At 31.4% G+C, this 21,424-nt stretch overlaps 1 protein-coding gene across 2 annotated transcripts in view; it reads right to left on the bottom strand.

Moving 5' to 3' along the window:
* Positions 1-21,424, bottom strand: part of LOC150088796 (transducin-like enhancer protein 4) — a 223,962-nt gene that overhangs the window by 4,811 nt on the left and 197,727 nt on the right. For both annotated transcript variants that reach the window (XM_090370904.1, XM_090370905.1), the window contains exons 11-21: positions 21,227-21,367; positions 20,820-20,928; positions 15,716-15,861; positions 15,242-15,306; positions 11,893-12,073; positions 10,614-10,682; positions 10,414-10,515; positions 7,525-7,670; positions 7,082-7,193; positions 4,499-4,581; positions 1,343-1,523 (exon numbers count right to left, since the gene is read on the bottom strand). In XM_090370904.1, the coding sequence (XP_090227030.1) occupies positions 1,343-1,523; positions 4,499-4,581; positions 7,082-7,193; positions 7,525-7,670; positions 10,414-10,515; positions 10,614-10,682; positions 11,893-12,073; positions 15,242-15,306; positions 15,716-15,861; positions 20,820-20,928; positions 21,227-21,367 (1,335 nt within the window). The remainder of the gene's footprint in view (positions 1-1,342; positions 1,524-4,498; positions 4,582-7,081; positions 7,194-7,524; positions 7,671-10,413; positions 10,516-10,613; positions 10,683-11,892; positions 12,074-15,241; positions 15,307-15,715; positions 15,862-20,819; positions 20,929-21,226; positions 21,368-21,424) is intronic.

Raw genomic sequence — 21,424 nt, 5'->3', positions numbered from 1 at the left:
TTTCCAAGGAATGTTCATTACATTCTCAGCAACAATAAGGTCGTGCTCATATTCTTATTTGATAATTTTATAAAGGATCTAGATATGCTGAAATCAAATGTTATATTATATTGTGACATAACAATGTGTTCCTCCCGACCAACCCCTTTTCAAGGGTTATGAAGGATACACTGAACAGATTTTGTTGAGAGGCAGACTCTAACTTGCTTCCTACAACCTGAATCTTTCTTTAAGTATGTTGTTTGAGGCTTTGAAATTAATACTGAAAGGTGCAAAAACATCTTTCAGTATTATTCATATGAAGATGGAAAGAATATGCTAATGAGACAGTTTAAACAGCAGCAAACTGAAATCTTTGTCAGTAGAGTCCTTGTGTGGATTTCCAATATTTTTGACGTTTAATTTTAACAAATATACATAATGAATGAATATACAAATAATTGCATGAAATGTTAATATTAAGAAAGTTATACCCAGGAAGGTGTTAAAGCTGCTGCAATAACCAATACAATCAATACCAGAAGTATATGCAAATAAATGCATGAAAGACTAATGAATAGGTAATAAAATTGTACTTAGGGAGGAACCTGCTTTCTGCCTGCTAATGCCACAACCTAAAGCAAACAACCAAATTTACAAGTTGGTTTATTTTGTTCTTTCAGCTAAGCTGTATGGGTTACTTTAAGATTGAATAGAACACTCACTGATCAGTAGCGTAGCTACCCTTTTTCGGGCCCGGAGGGAAAGAACATGTTCGGGCGGCTACTTAATTAATGAAAATTGCAAAAAGAGGAGGCAGCCAAAGATGCCAGGCCCCTAAAGGGCCCGGAGGCAATTGCCTTGCCTGCCTACATGGTAGCTACGCCACTGTCACCGATTCTTTGTTTTTATAACAGTCAATGACAAAAATTGCTTTTTTTTTTGTTTCATTCTATTCCTATCATGAACATATCATTTTTCTTATTTTTAATAAACATACTTTTTATTTTCAAGGAAATATTTAAAAAACTCAAAAGTGTCTCACTTCTCAAGAATTCAAATATTTTTGAGGATAAGCTGGTCAGAAATGGATGGTAAATGGTCTACTAAACTTTGAAAGGATTAATATGAAAGAATAACAAAGAAAAAGCTCATTAATTGTTAAGATCATTCGAGTTTAATAAATGGACAACAGTGAGGATGAAGCAAATGATATTTCTTTGTATCTAATTCAGCTTCAGAGATACATTTATTCTAATATAATTTTTAGTAAGAATTAAGAGAGACCTCAAATCATATCAAAATTATGAATAGATTTCATAATATTTGAATTTAAAAAATTGAAACACGAAAAAAGAATTACCTGAAAGATGCTAGCTCCATATGGCGTACGCCAAGCATTTAACAAATTATCTTTTCCAGTGCTAACAAACCATTTGCCACAGTAAGCAAATTTCAGAGATAAAACACAACTTTCATGGAGATGTAGCTGATATTTGTCTGGTTTAGTACAATGAAGTACTTCCACATTACTGCTCTCCATTCTGATGAAAGACAAAAAGAAATCAGTTATTATGTGTGTTTCAATTTATAATTTGAAAAGCAATTCTAAAGAGAAATAAATAAATAAATAAATAAATAAATAAAGAAAATAAATAAATGATAATTATGGAGGTGTGACTAAATTATGAAACTAATACTAATTATCTGGGTTGGGAAAAAATGCAAAAATTTCCCTATTACAAGGCATTACAGACCTCCCCTCTTCTATACAACATCCATTACAAAGGACTAACAAAATAGTTACTTATCAAAGAATAATCGTAAAGTATAAACAGGGTACTGGGTAGGAGAGGGAAAGCCTGTACAAGCATGAAGTAAAGAAGCAGTTGGCCTTAAAAGGCCAAAAACATTGCTGTCTAGTGCAATATATGTACAAAAGTGCAAATATCAACTTCTGAATGACTTTTAGTAAAGGTATAGCAAGAATATAAATATTTAATAGTAATTTGAAACAAAATATATAATATTAGAAAGCACAATGATCTGACTTGATTCAGTAAGACATTAAACACTGGGTGTTTAATGTCTTACTGAATCATACCCCCTTCCCAGTCTAAATATAATGCCGAGAGTAGTACTGACCAAAAAATAAATTAAAAGTATTCTTGTTCGTACATGTTACTTCAAATCTTTTGAAGCAAAAATCAATACTCTTTTGTCCAATTGTACTTTAAATCCAGCATAATTTAAATGAATGCTCTCAACAACAGGATGTTTCATGGATTAAATGCAAGGTAAGTCAGTAATGTGAATATGATGTTATCTGTTTGCACAGAAAGCCACAAACTGCCCATGGGAGCAGTGGCTCCCTTGTCTCCTGTTATGTATAAGACGATAAAGTAATATAGTAAAATTCCATTAAAATGGTCACGAGTGAATTCCTTTATTAGTAGTGCTTTGTAAGTCTCATCTGAAAATGTAATAGTTCTGACAAAAAAAGAACAAAGGATTATTTTCAAAGTTTAATATACATAAAATGTAATGGATTACAAAGAAGGAAACACTATTGTGAAAATCACAAATGGTTAGTGAAAGAATGAAGGAAGACTAGTTTCGTTTTGTTTTGTCAGTTGTGTTTGAAACTCATTAACTGGAACACTGTGTTGAGTGCATTCCACCTTGTAAATACTGCTAAGAAAGGAACAAAGATAAGCCAACAGCATTTTCATGAAAAAAAAAAAAAAAAAAAAACTAAATACAGCCAGGCCTCGCATAACGCGAGTTCGATTAACGCGATTTTCAGTTCACGCTATTTGAAAAAATTATACCACTTTTCACTTTACACGATGGAATTTCCAGTTAACGCGATCTTTTTTTTATGTGATAGTTGAAAAAGATTTGAATTGCATGTTAAGCTTACCGCGAGTTGTACGGGCAATAAACAAACGTTTGCCTGCTGCCTGCCTCAGTGTGTTCCATCAACCATCGGAAGAAGACGTTACTTGTTTGTCTCCTTCTAATAAAGTCAATGCACACTTGCATAAAAATTCAAAATTTCAAATGAGCCAGATGAAAATATTACTGTGAAGGAGATAACGGTAAAAGAATTAGATGAAATCTTTCGTATCACATAAAACCTCAAACAAAAGGTTTGAGGTTCTCTGCGATATTTATTTTGCCAGGGCCCAGAGAAGATTGTTGTTGGCTATCAGAAATTGATTGGTGAAAAGAGAAAGTCAACACTGTTCAAATATTTCCGCAACAGTCATTTTTTCATTGTGTATTTTATGTCAGAGGTTCCAAACTTTCTCGGTTCATGGCGCCCTTAGTGTCTCAGTAATTTTTTCAAGGTGCACCCAGACCAAAAGAAATACCTAACAGTTCCGTTTAGTAGTTAGGTCCAAACAACTTAATAAGAAATGCTGAAACTGTGAACTACCTCGAGCTAGTAGTTCGCCCTGTGTCCGACAGATGTCGAGTATCGCTGTGTTTCCCTCGAAAATTTAAAATATTCCACCGCGCACAGTTTGGGACCCGCTGTTTTATGCAATAAACATTTAATTCCATAATTATTTTCATTATCTTTTACATTGTATACAGTTAAGAAGTTATTTAAAAGGCATTTTTAAAATTCTTTATGGATATTCCAGAAGGTCAAGGACCAATTATAATTTTTCCTATTGATTATTATATTCGATTAACGCGTTTCCATTTTGCGCGATGCACTCGCGGGACAAATTAATCGAGGCCAGACTGTATCACCCCCCCCCCATGTTATCGACATTCCTTAGTGAATTATGATCAAATTCTACATTTTTCATTAAAAAACAAATAAATGATTGTGTGCAATGACAGCCACAATAGGATGATGAGTTTGAATAATATCCTCTGCGCGCGCACGCACACACGCACGCACGCACGCACGCACGCACGCACGCACACACACACACACACACACACACACACACACACACACACACACACACACACACACACACACACACACACACACACACACACACACACACACACACACACACACACACACACACACACACGCTGAAATTGAAGAAAACATAAGAAAAGTGGATATAGAACCATAACAGAAGATGCCCCCACATTTCATAGTTATGAGTCATTATACTAGATGGATGAGCAGAATGCTTATGGGAATATATTTCTCATATAAAAGCTTTGAAATTAGTAATCTTATTCAAAATCAAGTACAACCTGAAACGATACATTCAGATTGCATTTAATTTCAGTACAACAAAACAATTAATGTCCCCCATCACACAAATTCAATGTAATAGGATTTTATTCTACTTGGAAATCAGTTTTTAATTTTCTTTTCTATTTTTTTTCATGGAGTTCTGGATCCAATATACTGAAAGGTCCACTAGCACAATACGGAGGAAAAAAAAAAAAAAAAAAAAACAGTCCACAAAAATACTGATTTATAACCTCACTTCTCAAATAATTGACTTAAATACCATGTCATGTATTTAGTACTTACCCAACTGCTAACCATTCTCCAGTAGGACAATATCCTAGTGAAAATATTTGAGAAGTGAAATCATGCTGCTGAAGTTGGCGACCCTAATAACAGAAATATAATACATTTAAATATATGAAATAAGTTTAATATCAATAAACTTATTTAACTATATGAAATAAGTTTAACATCAATAAATACAAAGTACTGAATATGGGGTACCAGTAACCCCAGAGTAACATACCAATTGTATGATATGTTACTCTGGGGTTACTGGTACTCAGGATAGTGGAAAATGAAAAAGACATGGGAGTAATTGTGCAGTCAGATATGAAGTTCTCTGAGCAATGCAGATAAGCTCCCAGGCCAGCTCAATGATATACAGGAATTTTGCTAGCAGAGATAAGGAGGTGATCATTCCATTCTGTAAGGCAATGGTCAGGCCACATCCTGAGTATTGCATACAGGTCTGGAGGTCTCATTTTAGGAAGGATGTAGAGCTGCTGGAACAAGTGCAAAGAAGGACAATAAAATTGGTGAGCGGAACAAAGGAGTACTCATACTAGAAAGGCTTCTGCAAATTGCAGCATCTGGGGACTAGGCACCTGCTTGGTAATCTAATTGAGGTGTCTAATTGAGGTGTTCAATGCTGACCGGATTCTTCCACTTGCTCAGACCACACACATGAGGGCACAAATTCAAATTGAGAAAGGATGGATGCAGAATAGATGTGTAGAAGTTTGATTTTAGCCAGTGGGTGATTGATTGCTGGAACAAAATTTCATTTGTTGTTGTGGAAGTTGACAGCTTAAATAAATTGAAGGAAGAACTAGACACACTATTGAAGGGAATGAATAGGCAAAATGGGAAGCGCCAGGTTTTTTTTTTTTTTTTTTGCCGTGTAAGCTTGCTTTCTTGCATCATTTGCCACTGCTAATGCTAATAATGCAAAAAAATTTAAAATAGTCCTAAAAATTGCACTAAAAACTGTTTGATACCTGGAAACTTTTTGGATGATGCCACATAAAAAAAAAAAAAAAAATGCCACATAAAAAAAAAAAAAAAAATGCCACATAGTATAAAACAACTAAATATGATGAAGTACCAGAAGAAATAGATGGAGACACACAAAGGAAAGGGAAGAAGCAAGTTTTCTTTTCAGTTTAAGGGAACTGTCTCAGCCAACTTTTTTTTTTGTTAGTTATTGGCGTATCGGCTTCTGTGGACATAATGCACCTCCCAAAGTTTTTGCATTTTACTGTGATCCAAGCCCGAGGCAAGATTTGAACATCATGATTTGAACCCACGACCTTTGGGTTGCCAGGCAGGCACTTTACCCACCTGGCTAGCCTCAGCCAACTAACTCAGCACTTATTTCCTCCAAAACAATTCTTTCTACCATCTGTATGATTCAAACCCTTTATAACCAGCAGTAAAGTTATTATCAACTAAGTAAAGGAAGCCACCATTTGAATTTTATTTAAGAGTAAGTCTGTTGATGTATCAACAGCGAGTTTGTGCAATATTCTAGTTAATAAATACTTATCAACACAGACACATCAGTAAGTATATTCATGTTTTTTGCCTCTATATCAAAAGACAGCAAGGTACTGGATATAGTTTAAATTTGTAACAGGAAACAAATGTAATGTAACTTAGATCATTATGTATTTTTTTAAATTTTAAATTTTTTTTTATTTTTAAGTTAAACTCAAAAACTAGATATGTATAAACTTTCTTGTCCTAGAGAGATTTGAAAATAATGCTGTAAAAATTCCCTAAGATGCATATGCACATGGCCCATGTTTTATCTAAAATTGAGAAAATCGAACACATTGAATTTATGTGTCATTAATTATCAAAAAATTAATGCAGCTCCTCAACTAGTATTGTGGTGTGCTTGCCAAATTACAAATCCTAGATATGACTTATTTATCCTTTCACAAATTCAAACACAATCCATTGATTTTAACAGAGATTAATAAATTTATATTCAAAAATCAATTTTTGAATGAATAAAATGAAAACTAACAAATATTTTCCATGAAAATGACTTCAAGAGTTTTTAAACGCTGTTCCAAGAGAAGATGAATAGATGAAATAATTCTCAAATAAGAAGAGCTACCACAGCACCTCCCTTTTATCCAAGCTTGCCAGAGAATGGCAACTCCTGAAAGTGTATGCTGTGTAAATGATTAATATTCTCTGTGCTAAACATGAACAAAGCTGCTAAATGAAATGGCAGCTATGATGTACACATGAACAACACATCTGAGAATCTGAGGGGGGGGAAGGTGAACCTTGACTATAATCCAGAAACTAAACTTGTCATAAAACTATAAAACACACATGAATACTGCTAGAAAAGTTGACAAGTAGTAACTTATATTTATTTATTATTATTATTTTTTTTAAAGTAGCCTACTTAAAAAAAAAAAGTATGGTTTTTAACAACCATATATAGCTTCAAACTGGGATTCTACAGAGTATAAGAAAACTAAGACTATTCAGTAAACCTTTTTACCTTAAAGTACATAAGCAGATAACTAATATTATCAAAAATGCATAACAAGTGAAAGAATAAGAATATAATTTAGTTTTCACCTCTCTCAGATCCCAGGAACGAACAGTATTATCCAAACCACCCGTCCATAATTTCGTACCATCACTGGAAATATCAATACAACTAGCCCCATCTGTATGTCCTTGGAACTGCCTGCAGAATAATGAAAGGATTTTTTTGAGTTTTTCTTAAATTTATTTCTTAACTTGAAATATGAATGTGAACATTTATAATAATTTAAAATAATTTGAAATTGATCTGGAATTTACATCGTGCTATCAAATTAATTTTTATCAATGTGTCAAATAATACATGACAAAATATTTCTTTTTTTGAAAAAGTACATTAAAAACAATTTTGGATCAACTTTTATTTCAAAATTGGGGGGTTTGAAATCATTGACTGCTAATACTGAGTTAAGAGTTTTAAAATAACACTGATTATCCTGCTTTTACCAAATATCATAAGGAAACCATGCAATTACCTGACTAGTGACTGGTTATGCAAATCCCAGACAGCAATATTACCATCACTACAGCAACTGAAGCACACTTTGGAATCTGGACTAATTGCTAAAGCGTAACAAGCTGGGGCACTAGATGTTAATTCAGCTTTAATACGAGGAGTAGGCTAGAATTGGAAGTGTATAAATGATCTATCAATAAGCATAAAAATATTAAGGTGGCAGAAATTGTATAAGTATTCCCTATTATACTATCAGTTTCCAATTAAAATATTATGCATCTAAATTATCAAGGGTATTTGTCAAAGCATTACGCATACATATGTGAATACTTTAATACAGCATAAGTTTCTAAAATAATAAGGAAATAACATTTAAGTAGTAGTATCTCCAATTTAGAAAGAGAGAGGGGACTAAGTTGTGTGTTTTGCAAAGTGAAGAAAAGGAGGAAAGAGCCTTATGACCTCTACCCAAACCAATTAAAATAAACTCAATAAAATATTAAACAACTAAAACTTCAACGTTACACTAGCCAGTTAAATAGTTGTAAGCTTGAGAGATTGGTTCCTAGGCTGACATATGTTATAACCACTGATCTGAAAAATACTTTTTAAGAAGGTCATAACATTTGTTTGGTCTTTCTTCTAGGACATTTTAAATTGAATTTCCAATCACAGCAATTACTATTAACAACATCCAATCCTTTCAATATATATCAATTTAGAGATTACGGTTGCTTCTACCTTTGTAGGCATTATTTCATGCCAATCAATGACTATAATCAAGTGAACGGCTGAAAAACTGTCAAATGAATATCAAGGTAGCATTTCTAACAGCAATTAATTATAAGAAACTTTCCTTAGTTAAGCTGTTGCAAAAATTAAATTTCCAGTTGCAGCAGCAATATCAGCTCACTGCTGCTGCATATTACTGTATATTCCAGCATATAAATTGACTGATTTTTTATAAGTCGACTGATTTTCTTATGACTTTGATTTTCATTTTATAAATTGATCCCCTTTTGCATCTACATATTAGTTTTATGTTAAAAGAATACAATGGTAGTTTTATTATAAAAATGAGATGTTTGTAATAAAATTATATCCAATTTGTTTCATTATCTAGCAACCCCAAAACTTTAGTCAAGTTTTGGTAGATAATGGAGTCAGATTTACAAAAATTTTGCAACACAGCATATCACAGGTTTTGGCAACCTTTCCAGGGCTGGTGTGTCAAATTCATTTTAGTAGAGGGTATAGGTGTTAGGGGTTCAGTGATCTCTTCTATAGCATCAGTAAAATTTGTAAACAGAGAGTCTGTGTATAGAAACTACCAGCTGTTAATCTGCAAATAAGGGTAGGTATTTTTGAAATTAATTTAGGAGACTTAACTTTTAAAAAACTGGGACTTGGGCCACATCTGTATCTTTTTTGACTATACTCTATTTGAATGATTAAATGTAATCGTCCCATGATGCCATTTGGAGTGGTTTTTGGTGCCACCCCTGACAACAGTACCATATGTTGTTAATTATTGTTCTATACTTTTGTGAAAATAAATAAACACACATTTGAAACACGTATTTGAAAAGTAAAAGAAAATTTCACTAGTGGTGCATGTGTGTGGTGGGGGTATAAATTTTTTTTATTCTTAACCAAAACTCACTTCTGTATATATGGAAAAAAGATGAACAAATCAATATTTATTCTTGATGACGTTTTGGGGCTACTAGATGATAGAGCCAGATTTACACAAATTTGGCAACTTTTTTATGTAGATCTAACCTAGCAACACCACATGATAAGGTTTAAAGTACTGTCTTGTAATAGTTACCCATATCTTTAAGATGCTTCTACCACACACGCACGCACGCACGCGCACGCACACGCACACACACACATGCAAGCAGCCATTTTATTTTACCTGAGGTATGCTGAATTCTGTAATCAACTTGTCCATAACATTTGTGATCTAAGTGGATTGTGCAGAATGCTCTGAAGGTCAGTTATGAAGGTCAAAAATAAGGTTCCAGTTTAATATTCAGAAGTTAGTTTATTTAATCAGTAAATTCCCTTCCCTTCCCAGTGATATGCTTTTTTATTTATATCTCTCATTTATATCACTCTATTCAATCAATTTTTCTATCAAAATAATCAGGAATAGTTGGAGAAAGAAAAAAAATTCCTGTGTCAGAATTCGTCATGTATACCTGGAGTAACAAAAACACACATGAAACTGTTCTATCCATTATACCACTCATTCAACTATTATTGTAGCACTTATAATATCCTAATTTACAATTTCAGCTAGTCATTTGCATAAACCATCAATTACTTAATTTTGTATATAAACATTAGCTAATTAAATTCCAGTTAATATCATAAACTGAACTCTTGGTTGAGACTTTTCTAATGATATATGATTTATCTTTGTAGATGGAAAATTCAAGGTCCTCATTGTGAACAAACATATTCAAGAACAGTTTTGATAATATATAATAGATCATGAGAAAACAATCTCAGAAATGACATTTACATTTGTTATTTGTTTTATTAATCGCATACACAAAAATTTTTGGAATTTCCCAGGTTCAATTAATATTTCCTAGTTATCTAGTGTTGCCAATCTTGACATCCCAATAGTCCACGTCTAGAGAACAAAATTTTTAAATTGTGTCTGAAGCAGCCTATGATCCTATATGAAATAATTATATGAACAATGACATGGGAAAAGTTTCCAAAGATGGGTTTTTCACAAGACATTATAGGAAATGTTTGCAATTTCCCATGTCACAAGTAACAATAAAATTTGTTGTTGCTTGTGATATATGGGAAATTAGGAAATAACTCTAAATATATATATATATTAAAAGAAACCACAAAATAAACACACACGCACACAAAAACTTACAGCTGCTAAATCCCATATTGATATAGTACTTGCTTCACCTCCAACTATTAGTGTTCTTCCATCAGGTAGTAGTTTACAGGATCGAATATAGTTATCCCGTTGCTAAATTATAAAAACAAAGTGAAAAACCAGAAGTGGAAGTGAAATAAAACTATTTATTCTCTTTTACCCAGATATAAAAAGACGCAAACCATACTTACAAGGCAATCTAGCTGAGAAACTGGGCTTTTACTAGCAGGCTGACTAATATCCCATACTTTAACACATCCCTAAATGTTAAAAAGAAAGAAAACTTAATTCAAAAACTCATCGAACAAATTTATCATTTGCTTTTCACTAATGGAAATGTTTTAAAAATTGCAAAATGGCATTAATATTTTCTGTAAATATCCATAAGCATCTAATGAAGGAAAACAAACTATTTTACTTCTGAAAAAAAAAATTCAGTATCGACTGATACAAAGAAAAAAAATTAAAAAATACAAAACATTCAATTCAATATTATGTGGATTTCATCATCACATGCAGCAGCAAATACCACCAAAGACTACCAGAGGCACTGTCTCTTCAATCTAAACTGTCCAGAATAAACTGATTATCTTGATTTTTCATTCATCAACAATTCCATCAATAAATACTCTTAATAAATGAACACATCAATACGAGTTTGTATCTAATATCTGTGGTTGAAGTAGACATTTCCAGTGCTTTACCTCAGCAAGTTGCTGGAAACCTGATAGGAAGAGAGGCAACACTGCAATATAAAGCAAAAGTTCATTTTGGGATTCAAGTATAATAAGACTATGTAAAAGTTGCCTTTTGCTTTAAAGATTTTGCTCTATGGCAGTGAATTTCAAATGAAATGCAAAAATGTTTGTTTGTTTGTTTCGGGATTTATTAGGCACGGCAACTATGGCCATAATGCGCTAGCAAAAATGTACTGTGATAAGTGCTGACATACACCATGACCAGTGAATTCCAGCAAGCAATGTAAAAATAGGCTAATAGCAATTTTTTTTAAAGACCAGGACTACTACATGTTACCATGTTACTCATATTAGGACATTATACACAGTCATGAATCCTGAATCTGATGCTATATTAATTAAAACCAAATGTTCTTTAAAAAAAAAAGAAGCTTTTATTCTTCAATGTCTCAGGTTTTTTTTTACTACAATAAATATTTATCATAATATGTGAGAAATTTCAAACACTCTCTCTCTGCAATCATCTTTTAAAAAAAAGTCTGCAATAAGTTAATAACAATAAATTTCTTATTATTTACTACATTTAAGTTCCATTTTTGTCACTGCAGAAGAATTTTAGGTGGGAAACATTCAGCAACACTGAAATTCTGGTAACTGCTATTATCATCAATGTTCCTAATTCAATTATTCTAAAAATATTCATTTAATTTTTTTGCATATTTCTTTATAGGTAGTAAGCTAAACAAACATATTTACATGACTTAGAACATACCTTTCCTCCAGTATAGACATATTTTGTAGGATTACTAATGGTTACAGCACATACGACTTCACCATGACTCAAAGTGTTAATCTGGCGTGCATGTCTTGGAATTCCCGGCCCAATAAGAGCATCTGGGGGAAATGGTACAGGCTGCATTTGCCCATCAGCACTCACATGGAATGAATATGCTCTGTTTAAAAGAAAATGAATTAAACAGCAAATTTAGTAAAGGTATAACTAGAAAATTATCTCAAGTATATTTTACGCACAATCAAAATTTTCACTGACAAATTGTTAGTAACATAATTTAAATAAAAAAAACAAGAAGAAAAAAGAAGAAAGAAAAATATCTAGTAGTAATATTATGTGTATCATGTTGAAATGCTTTTGACTATGTCTAATCCTTTATTTAGGTCACCAACAGTCATGACATTGGGGGCATCAGCATATAAGTTGGGTATGTTTTATTTTAAAACATGAAAAATATTCAGGCAGGAGGGACACCTGTGTAAATTGGTGAATATTTTTTTCTATTTCTTACAATTACTAAATCATCCAGAAACCAGCATGAAATGCCACTGGAAGATCACTTTTTGTAATTCATAAAGATAACAGATAAAATGTGGATATTAGTACACAAAACAAGATAAATGATTTTTTTTTTTTTTTTACTATAAAAATAGAAGCATATGAAAAATACATTGTTATGTCCACATTTAGTTTCCTTGATTACTAAAATCATAATAAATACACAGGGCCAGGGCAGGACATATAATTTCATTGATAAATGATTTGCACAATTTAATACCCATATTGCTTCAATAATATTATATTTACATGATGTTATTCATCATATAACATTTAAATGAATTATTCAAACTATTTTGAATACTTTACTTCTTATTTTAAATTGATATATGGCCTACCCTCTATTTGCATTTGATTTTTCATCAACTTCTCTCAAAAAATATGGAAGTTAATTATCTTGTATTTAAAAATAAAGAAAAAAACCTCTCTTGGAGAAACTTAAAAATATTTTTTAATATCTCAGATATTTAATTCTTTTCATGGCAGCACAGTCCATCTAGATATTAAGAATAAAAGATAGCTTTCATTTGATTCATGCAATTGCGATTATATTTGTAATACTTATTATACAAGTTAGGATCCAAAATTTCCAGGCACAAATATTAATTTAAACAAATATAATATTTGCAGATCTTAAACATGAAAATTATCAAAATAATGACTTTGGCCATTTACATATTTTTTCCAATGATTACATAACTGTAAAAAAGGCTCTTTAAAAGTTTTTCTTTTTTTTAAATGTTTCTTGATCATGTTTATGTTAGCTGATATAACTTCTTCTGCACCAGATAAATCATTATCCCTTTAATAAGTTCTTCAGTTTGGGAGGGAAAAAAATTAATAATAAAAATCACATGACGTAATGAGATGTGAACAAGAAGGACATCATAAGACAGTTACAAAATGTTTGGATAAGTATTCAGAAATCAATATTGCATGATGATGAAGAATGTTATCTTGGACTAATTTCCAGTTTTAATTTGTCCGCAAATTAGTTCTTTCCTTCAGACTGAATCTATTAAGCACTAAATAATTTCCAAGTACAGTTTTATAAACAGTATAATCCAGTATAAATTCATAGTAAAAATATAAATAACAGTCACCATTATCACAACTGTCTCCCACTCTAATTGTCTATCAATATTATTTTTAGAAATCCTGGATCACGATGTAAAATTTTAACCAGTTATTTTAAAAGTTGAACTTTTGTTTCCATCTGATTCACTATTAAAACTTTGGGGACAAAAAAGTTATATAACCTTTTCATGTTCAAAATACCCAATATGGAGGCAACTGCCATATGATATTCCAATTTGAGAGGCCATGTCTTCAATCTATATTTGAATCAACTCAACGAAAATAACATGACAGACAAGTTTGTCATTTGTTAAGAAACATGGGTCCCACACTCTACATCAACCTTAGAAGTACTTGTATTCAAATATTATATCTCATCATAAAGATTTTGTTTTTGCCGTATGCTTCAATAAGCATTCCTATAGTCTGAGGCTAATTTCTTCAACAAAAAGACACAATTGTATAGATCTTTGTTCAGAAAGTGAGTCTTAAAAAAGAAAAAAAAAAAAACAGAAGATACAATTATTTACTGTCAATAAGAAGCAAAAAAAAAAAAAAAAAAAACCCTTCACACCTATGCAACTAAAACACCACCTATTGTAAAAAATTCTATGAATTCTAGCTAACAAAACAAAAAGTTTATCTCAATCAACGTTCAGATATTTTTAATAAATTCAATGTTGGAACTTTTTCATTCTGTCCAATGAGGAAGAATAATAGTATATGTGCTTAAGTTGGCAGTGGTTCAATTTCTTGTGACCACTAAATATTGTTAATGATAATATTCTTGTCAAATAACTAGTTCTAAATTTCTGTAACCTTTGTACTAGAGTATAAAAAAAACACATTTATTTTATATATCACAACGCTATGAGATGTAACAAAGCAAAGATTAAGGCAAACTAAACAGTGGCTGCTCATTAACCCCATAAGGTATTCACACCAATTTATTTCATTATAAATTTTCCATTTATAGCTATAAACAGAACAGCTATAAGGTTAGAGAAGCTCTTTACAAGATAGAGACTACAAGAATATTATCATATTTTTGAACACACACAGTGTATATAATTCTGTATTTTCAACTTGCTACTTGACTATTTGTCTCCAAAATAAAGTGAAGCTTTCATCACTTTGGAATTTATCATTTCAACTTTGGTTTAGAAATATATACCTGTGTTATCAAATACTTTCAGAAACATAATCAACTTCTGTTATCCAGAGCTCTGGGATAAAAGAAATAAGTAGCAAATGTTATATTAACCACCTGATGAATAAGTCAATCAGAAAGGAAGTTACAGCATAATTTTAAAATTTTATGAAAGTTAAATATTAATAAAAATGAAGGAACCTTTCTCCTTAAGGTATTTTGTAATCAGTCACAGATATACTTATGCCAGATAATGGATATCAATGAAACACATGTAGCTTGACAAAATAATATAAAAATGGTTCAAATTTATTTAATACCTTTTTAAATATTTAAGAAATTAAATCAACTGCGACTACCAACAAGTTCTCAATCAAATTCTTTCTTTCGCATTTTAGAAAGATGAAATTGCATTAATGTTCAGATATTTTTAATAAATTCAATACTGGAACTTTTTTATATTATTATTATTTGATTATTACAGATTTTAGTCTTTATTTTATCAGAGCATTAGCTTTTGTTAAAATGTTATCAAATACTTACGGTTTTCCTCCGGGTATGCTTCCAAATGCAGACGCCCGCATAGAAGGATGAGGATCATAACCAACCTGAAGGATAAGACATAAGTAACAAATAAGAAAAGTAATCCATATTTGTACAGTCAGTGGTGATCCCAGGATTTTCTGGGGAAGACCCTTACCTGGGAACACCCCTGCATGTACTCTATATAAGTTAAATATAGTCATTTAAATAAATAAAAGGCCTAACAATTAGCTATATTTGAAATCAACATAAAAAGCACCAAATTTAAGCTTTTTATATTTTATCTTAGTAATCAGATGGAATACGTTAAGTTTACGAAATGGTAAAACTGGAAAAGGGTAAAACTTTTTTTTTTAAAATAATATATTTTTTAAAAAAAGTCAATTTTAAATGTAAAATTAACTGTAATCCAGAAATGGTACATTTTTTTTTATGAAAAAAATTTTCAGTTATGTTCAAAGCAATAAAACTTACCAGTGTGCGTGAATATGAATTCAGGGCTGGAGATAAATTGCTGTGCAACATTCCCTGTGAATAAGCTGCAACGCTTGAACTTAAATCAGTGGGTAGACCAGGATGAGATGAAGCAGTACTTCCATGTAAGGAATATGGATACGGACCTGTCAAAATATTTTTGTTTTATAATATAATGCAATGTGAATATGCTTTTCATGTTATCTGAGCGTGCAACAAATTTTAATGGGGATGGGAGAAGATATATATTTTTTTCAAATTTTAAGTAAGAAGGTAAGTCTTCCTACCTTTCAAAGGTAAAAAAAAAAAAATAAATAAATAAAATACCACATTACATTTAGAGCTGATTTAATAATTAGACAGATCAGGAGAATGAAACTACATAAGCATAAGAGACAGAGACTTGTTGAATTATCCATTACATCGAAAGAATTAAACTGCACAGAGAAGAATTTACACATAAACAATCTTAACCTTACGTCTTAAGATTGCTAGTACTTCTAGTGAAAAATGTAGAACTGAACAAAAATATAGAAAATCAGTTTCATATTCTCCTTTTTTCACATAATAGAATATGCAGTTATAAATATTGAATTTTTATTAATCTAATGCACAATACAACAAGTTCACCCCTTAACATTACAAATGCATTCCTGAAGAAGACTCTTGCTATGTAAAGTTCAAATAAATTGAGAAAATATAAAGGATAACAGAAAAGGTAAGGTAGTCTCCCAACTGGAATTTCATAACCACATTTTTTAATGCGCACTGCTTGAGAGCTACATATTGGCAAACACATCTGCTTAAGCCCTTTGCTGTGTGCATTGCATGCACTTTTCATGCATGACTCTCTGTATATATACACACACAATGATTTTCCTGTGTGGGTTCTCTGCAGTATGTACATATATAGAGTGTTTTTTAACATGTAGCCATACTTTCAGGATTAATTCAGGACCAGAAAACAATGAAAAAGGTTCTTATAAACAAGTGGTAGATTAAGCTCTTTGAATTTTAAACAATGGCTATGGAAATTTTCAATGGTAAAAAAGTAATAAAAATAATATAAAAAATAAAAAGGAAAAAACATGATCTAGCATGAATAAACATTTTGCCATGAATACCGATTTGAAAACTCCACAAAAATTTTTTAAAGTTCAAAAAGCCATAGTTTTATATCCATTCATGTTTATATAAACTTTTTTTTTTATTGTTTTCAGGTCTTGAATTGATCCTGAAAGTATAGCTCAAATGTTATGAAACTCCCTGTATATTTGATTTTTATGTGTGCCCCCCTCCACTGCAGTATGTATGTATATATAGGACTTTTTATATAATGGTGTCGTAAGGACAAATTTGGCATTTTAAATTATAGAAAAAAATAAAATAATAAAATTAGACAAAACTAATTTAATAGGTATTATTTATTTATTATTTAAAACATTTTTATAAAGATTACCACAGTAAAAGCAAGTTATCATCATATTTCTTATTGTGATTTCTTTTATTATTGTTTATGTCCACACGATGGCCCTGAACAAGCCAGTTTTTGCATTATTTGCTTGTATTAAAGTCTTAGAGGAGGCTCTACCATTCTCATAACACATTTTTTTATTACGAAGATACTTTTTTATTTTTATTTCTTTTTAACTTCTGGAACACCATTTTTTGTGTTCCGGAAGAAGAAGAAAAAAAAAAAAAAAAAAAGCCTGCATATACATATACTGTATATGTTTTGAAGATCATTTCAAATGTGTCCATTTATGTAGAAATCATCCAGAAATATTCAAATAGGTGCTGCTATATCTTATCTGTGTTTCCAATTAATTGTAAACACAGTTTATAATAGATGGTACTAAGAAAGCAGTTTTGTAACTGGAAGACAATTCACTTCCAAGCTTTAATTTTCAAATTTGGGCTTACAAAAGCAAAACCTGAATAAATTGAAAAAAATTAAATTTAATTATTTATTTTTTCACATGATTTTTTAAATTATGATTTGATTTATGACAATAATTTCACTATAATATTGAGCAGTTAAGTCCAAATAAGAAAAAAATAATATTTAAATGCATTTATGTATCAAGTGTTCACTTTTATAAAACTTAAATTCTAAAGAGCCACCTGCTGCCATCAGAAACTCACTGCTGCAAATCCACATGCATTCCATGATTGGTCCTCACAGAAGAAAGGATTAAATAACATTAATAGTGGCAAAATGATAAATAAAACCAACTATTTTCAAATGCCTTACCTATAATACTATTAATATGAGAAGCAGAACACAAGTCAGAGTGGAGACAAATCATCTATGTCCCCAAATCTTTAAATGAATCTTACATATTAACAATAAGGATGACAATAAGTACTTTTATTTAAATGTGTTAACAGTCATCAAATTATTCCATAGCAAAAGTATGTTTTTCTGATATAACTGGAGTAACAGAAGCAGTTTTATAAATTTTTAAATCAGTAAAACTCTGCCAATAAATTACAGACTTGATAAATCAAGAGCTTATATTATTAATAAAGATTATAAATAGCAAAGTATGAACTGCAAATTATAATATAAATTATAACATAAATTACATATAATCACTGAATAACTCATGGGAAATTAATTCATTGTTGACTACATAAATGCTTTTAATACCAGCCACACATTAAATGAAAATGCTGCCTAATAAAAAAATATATATATATATATATATATATATATATATATATATATAGTTAAAAATTATTGAAAGAGAGATTGAACATATTTTCTAAAAGTTAGTTGAGAGGACACAAAGATGAGGGTCTGCCTACGGCATTTGATATACTTACAGTGGTTACTTTCAGGACAAAAGTCAATTTCTGACAATTAACCATTACAAAAAAATTACAAAGGTAAAAAAAAAAAAAAAAAAAAAAAAAAAGAAGCCCTCCACGGGAATAGATAAAAATATCCTTTATTTGATACTTCTGAGTAAATGAACTACTATCTGTTGCGCCTGTTCAGAACAGAAAGTATGAAAGTAATGCTCTACAAAACATACCAGTACAAACTGGATGAAGATGGAATTCTGGGTGAGGTCACTATGTGTCAGTCACTTTGCTCACCAAGTGACAGGTCTTCTATCATTTCAGCTTCACAATAGCTTTCCATGACCATTAATTGCTATTTGTACTCTTGTTAATCAAGTGACAGCTTCAGCCACATGCAGACTTGGTCAGTCACATGCATAACTGTTTATAGTATGAACAGTGATCTGATAAGTAAACTTTAAAATTTTTAATTATTAAAGAAAAAAGTTGAAAGCATAAACATAACTATAGACTAAAATAATGAAATTTTAAAATAGTGTAATTCAAGGTTGGGGCTCCATAAAATAAGTACTAATGCAATTAAGGCCATTAGGCATCTACATATCATGTCTGCAAATTGCAAATGTTCTAGTAAATTCACCTGTTTGTGGTAAAGCAGGGATGAAAAAACTGTGGGTGAGAAAGAGTCCTTATCTGAGACTGACTAACTCAGCCACAGCCACTAGCAGATAGCAGTTACGAAGGAGCCCAGAAAATTACATTTTTTAACACAAGTTATCTTCACTGATCATGCAAGGGGAGTTAGTAACTGGAGAAGTCTTATGATTGGCAATAACACAAAAGGGAAAAGAAGAGTTACCTTTCAGTTGACTTGGAAAATGCAGACATGCAACATTTAAACAACAGAAATAGGAAAAATTAGTAAAGCAGATAAAAAAATACATAAAAGTTTTTAACATAATAACAATCCAAAAAAAAGACTATATATGAGGCTTGGTGCAGTAGAAGAGGACAGACAGAGGTAATATAGTGATGGATTTTTTTTTTTTTTTTTTTTTGATTTGGTAGTTGTTGGCGCATCGGCTTCTGTGGCCATATTGCACCTCCAAAGGTTTTTGCAGTACAGTGATCCAAGCCCGAGGCGGGAATCGAACCCGCGACCTTTGGGTTGCCGGGCAGGTACTTTACCCACTCGGCTAGCCCGGTCGGCTTATAGTGATGGAAGGGTTGGATACAGGGTAAATAGATGCAATGGAGCTTGATGCTTGGGAGATAGAAATTGGTTCCAAAGGCTGTAAAGCTACCCATCTCTGTTTAAATTTTTTTTTCAGAGTTATTTATAAGGTAATACAGCAGGAATTTTCAGTCCCCACAACATGCAAATCAGCTTGAAAATACACACTTGTATACAGGCATAACTGTATACACACTATGACTGATCAAACATTAAAGAACAAGAACTGCAATAATTTTATATCTTTATACTAGTATTTTTTCACAAAGATAAGAATAGTGTAAAGTGCAAAGTTTAAAATTTACACAATTATACAATCAGTGGTCTTGCTGCTTGGGGCCCACTGGATAATTTCCTGATGTCTGAATAGCACAATCCACCCCTGGCTCCAGTTTTCTTCCACTGAAACTGGAATCAAACCCAGGCCATTTCTATATGCTTTGAAATATGGCATGCATGGTTAATAACAAGATTTTACAATTTTTTTTTTAATGCAACAAAAAGAAAGAATTATACTATTCAGCCTATGGATACTATTTATATTCCTTTATTTATGTACAATTTTTTTTTTAAAATCAAAGGCTAATCATTATGTTAAAGCCAAGCCAATAAAGCACAACCATTTCCAAAAACATAGTACTCTTGGTGAAACTACGATAACATCGTTCTGACAGTTCAAATACGTCTCTAAAATTTCATCAATAAAATTCATGCGACTTTTCTGAAGAGCAAATGCATGTTGTAATCACTGTACCACATAGGCACCAGCAGAAAAGTTGAATGCAAGTAATGTTCAGTAAAAACAAAATATCCAATTTAATTAATTAGAATTTTCTTTTTAAATTTGGATATAACAGATAATTGAGAAGGTACCCTTAAGATTTTGGTACCTTAGTACCAGGACTAATGGAATGCTGACCTGGCATCATAGCAACAGATAAAGCATCAGCCTCGACACACCCTTCGGAGCCCAGATTTTTCATGGAAAAAATTCACAACAGAAAGTGGGAAATCAAACTTATACATAAGTAGAAAGTAGTTGTTTTCTCTGGCACTTACCAAGATGTGGTGCTTTAGACAGTGACTTTAGACCACTAGATCCAGGAGTGCTCCCTGTTGAACTAGTTGGGGTAACCGGTTTGGGAACAGGTGTAGTGGACTTCTCGCTCTAAAATTATCATAATCAATTTTATTATGCTTTTTTCTATTTTATAATAATATTTTTTGACTGGCAATACATATTTTATTAATATATATTGTGCACATGTTAATATGTTAAAAATTCAATTATCAAGTCTCATTTAAAATAAAAATGTCACCTAAATTAAAATTTTACCAAGAAAGTTCATCATTACCAATTATCACTCAATTTTAAAATGTTTTCTGTTTTTTTTTCTCTCATATCTCATGCTAATTGTGGAGTAGAAACGAAAATTAAAAACTATGTATATGCAAAAACAGCTTACGTCTTTGTGTTTAGATGATGGTGTACTAGCATTTGACGAGATACTGCTATGAGGACTATGAGAACCATGTTCTTTCTTAATGGGCTTGTCTGTTCCATTTTCTCGTGGTGAAGGGGCACCATTAGGAGGGCCAACAGAATCCTAAAGTAAAAATTTCCATTTGGGAATTATTAGAAATTTTTAACAATCTAAAGAAGA

This window comes from Mastigoproctus giganteus, chromosome 3, assembly GCF_048544385.1.
Source record: "Mastigoproctus giganteus isolate SK-2022 chromosome 3, ASM4854438v1, whole genome shotgun sequence".
Taxonomy (NCBI): domain Eukaryota; kingdom Metazoa; phylum Arthropoda; class Arachnida; order Uropygi; family Thelyphonidae; genus Mastigoproctus; species Mastigoproctus giganteus.
The sequence above is the reverse complement of the archived record's forward strand: the minus strand, read 5'-3'. Positions and strand labels throughout refer to the sequence as shown.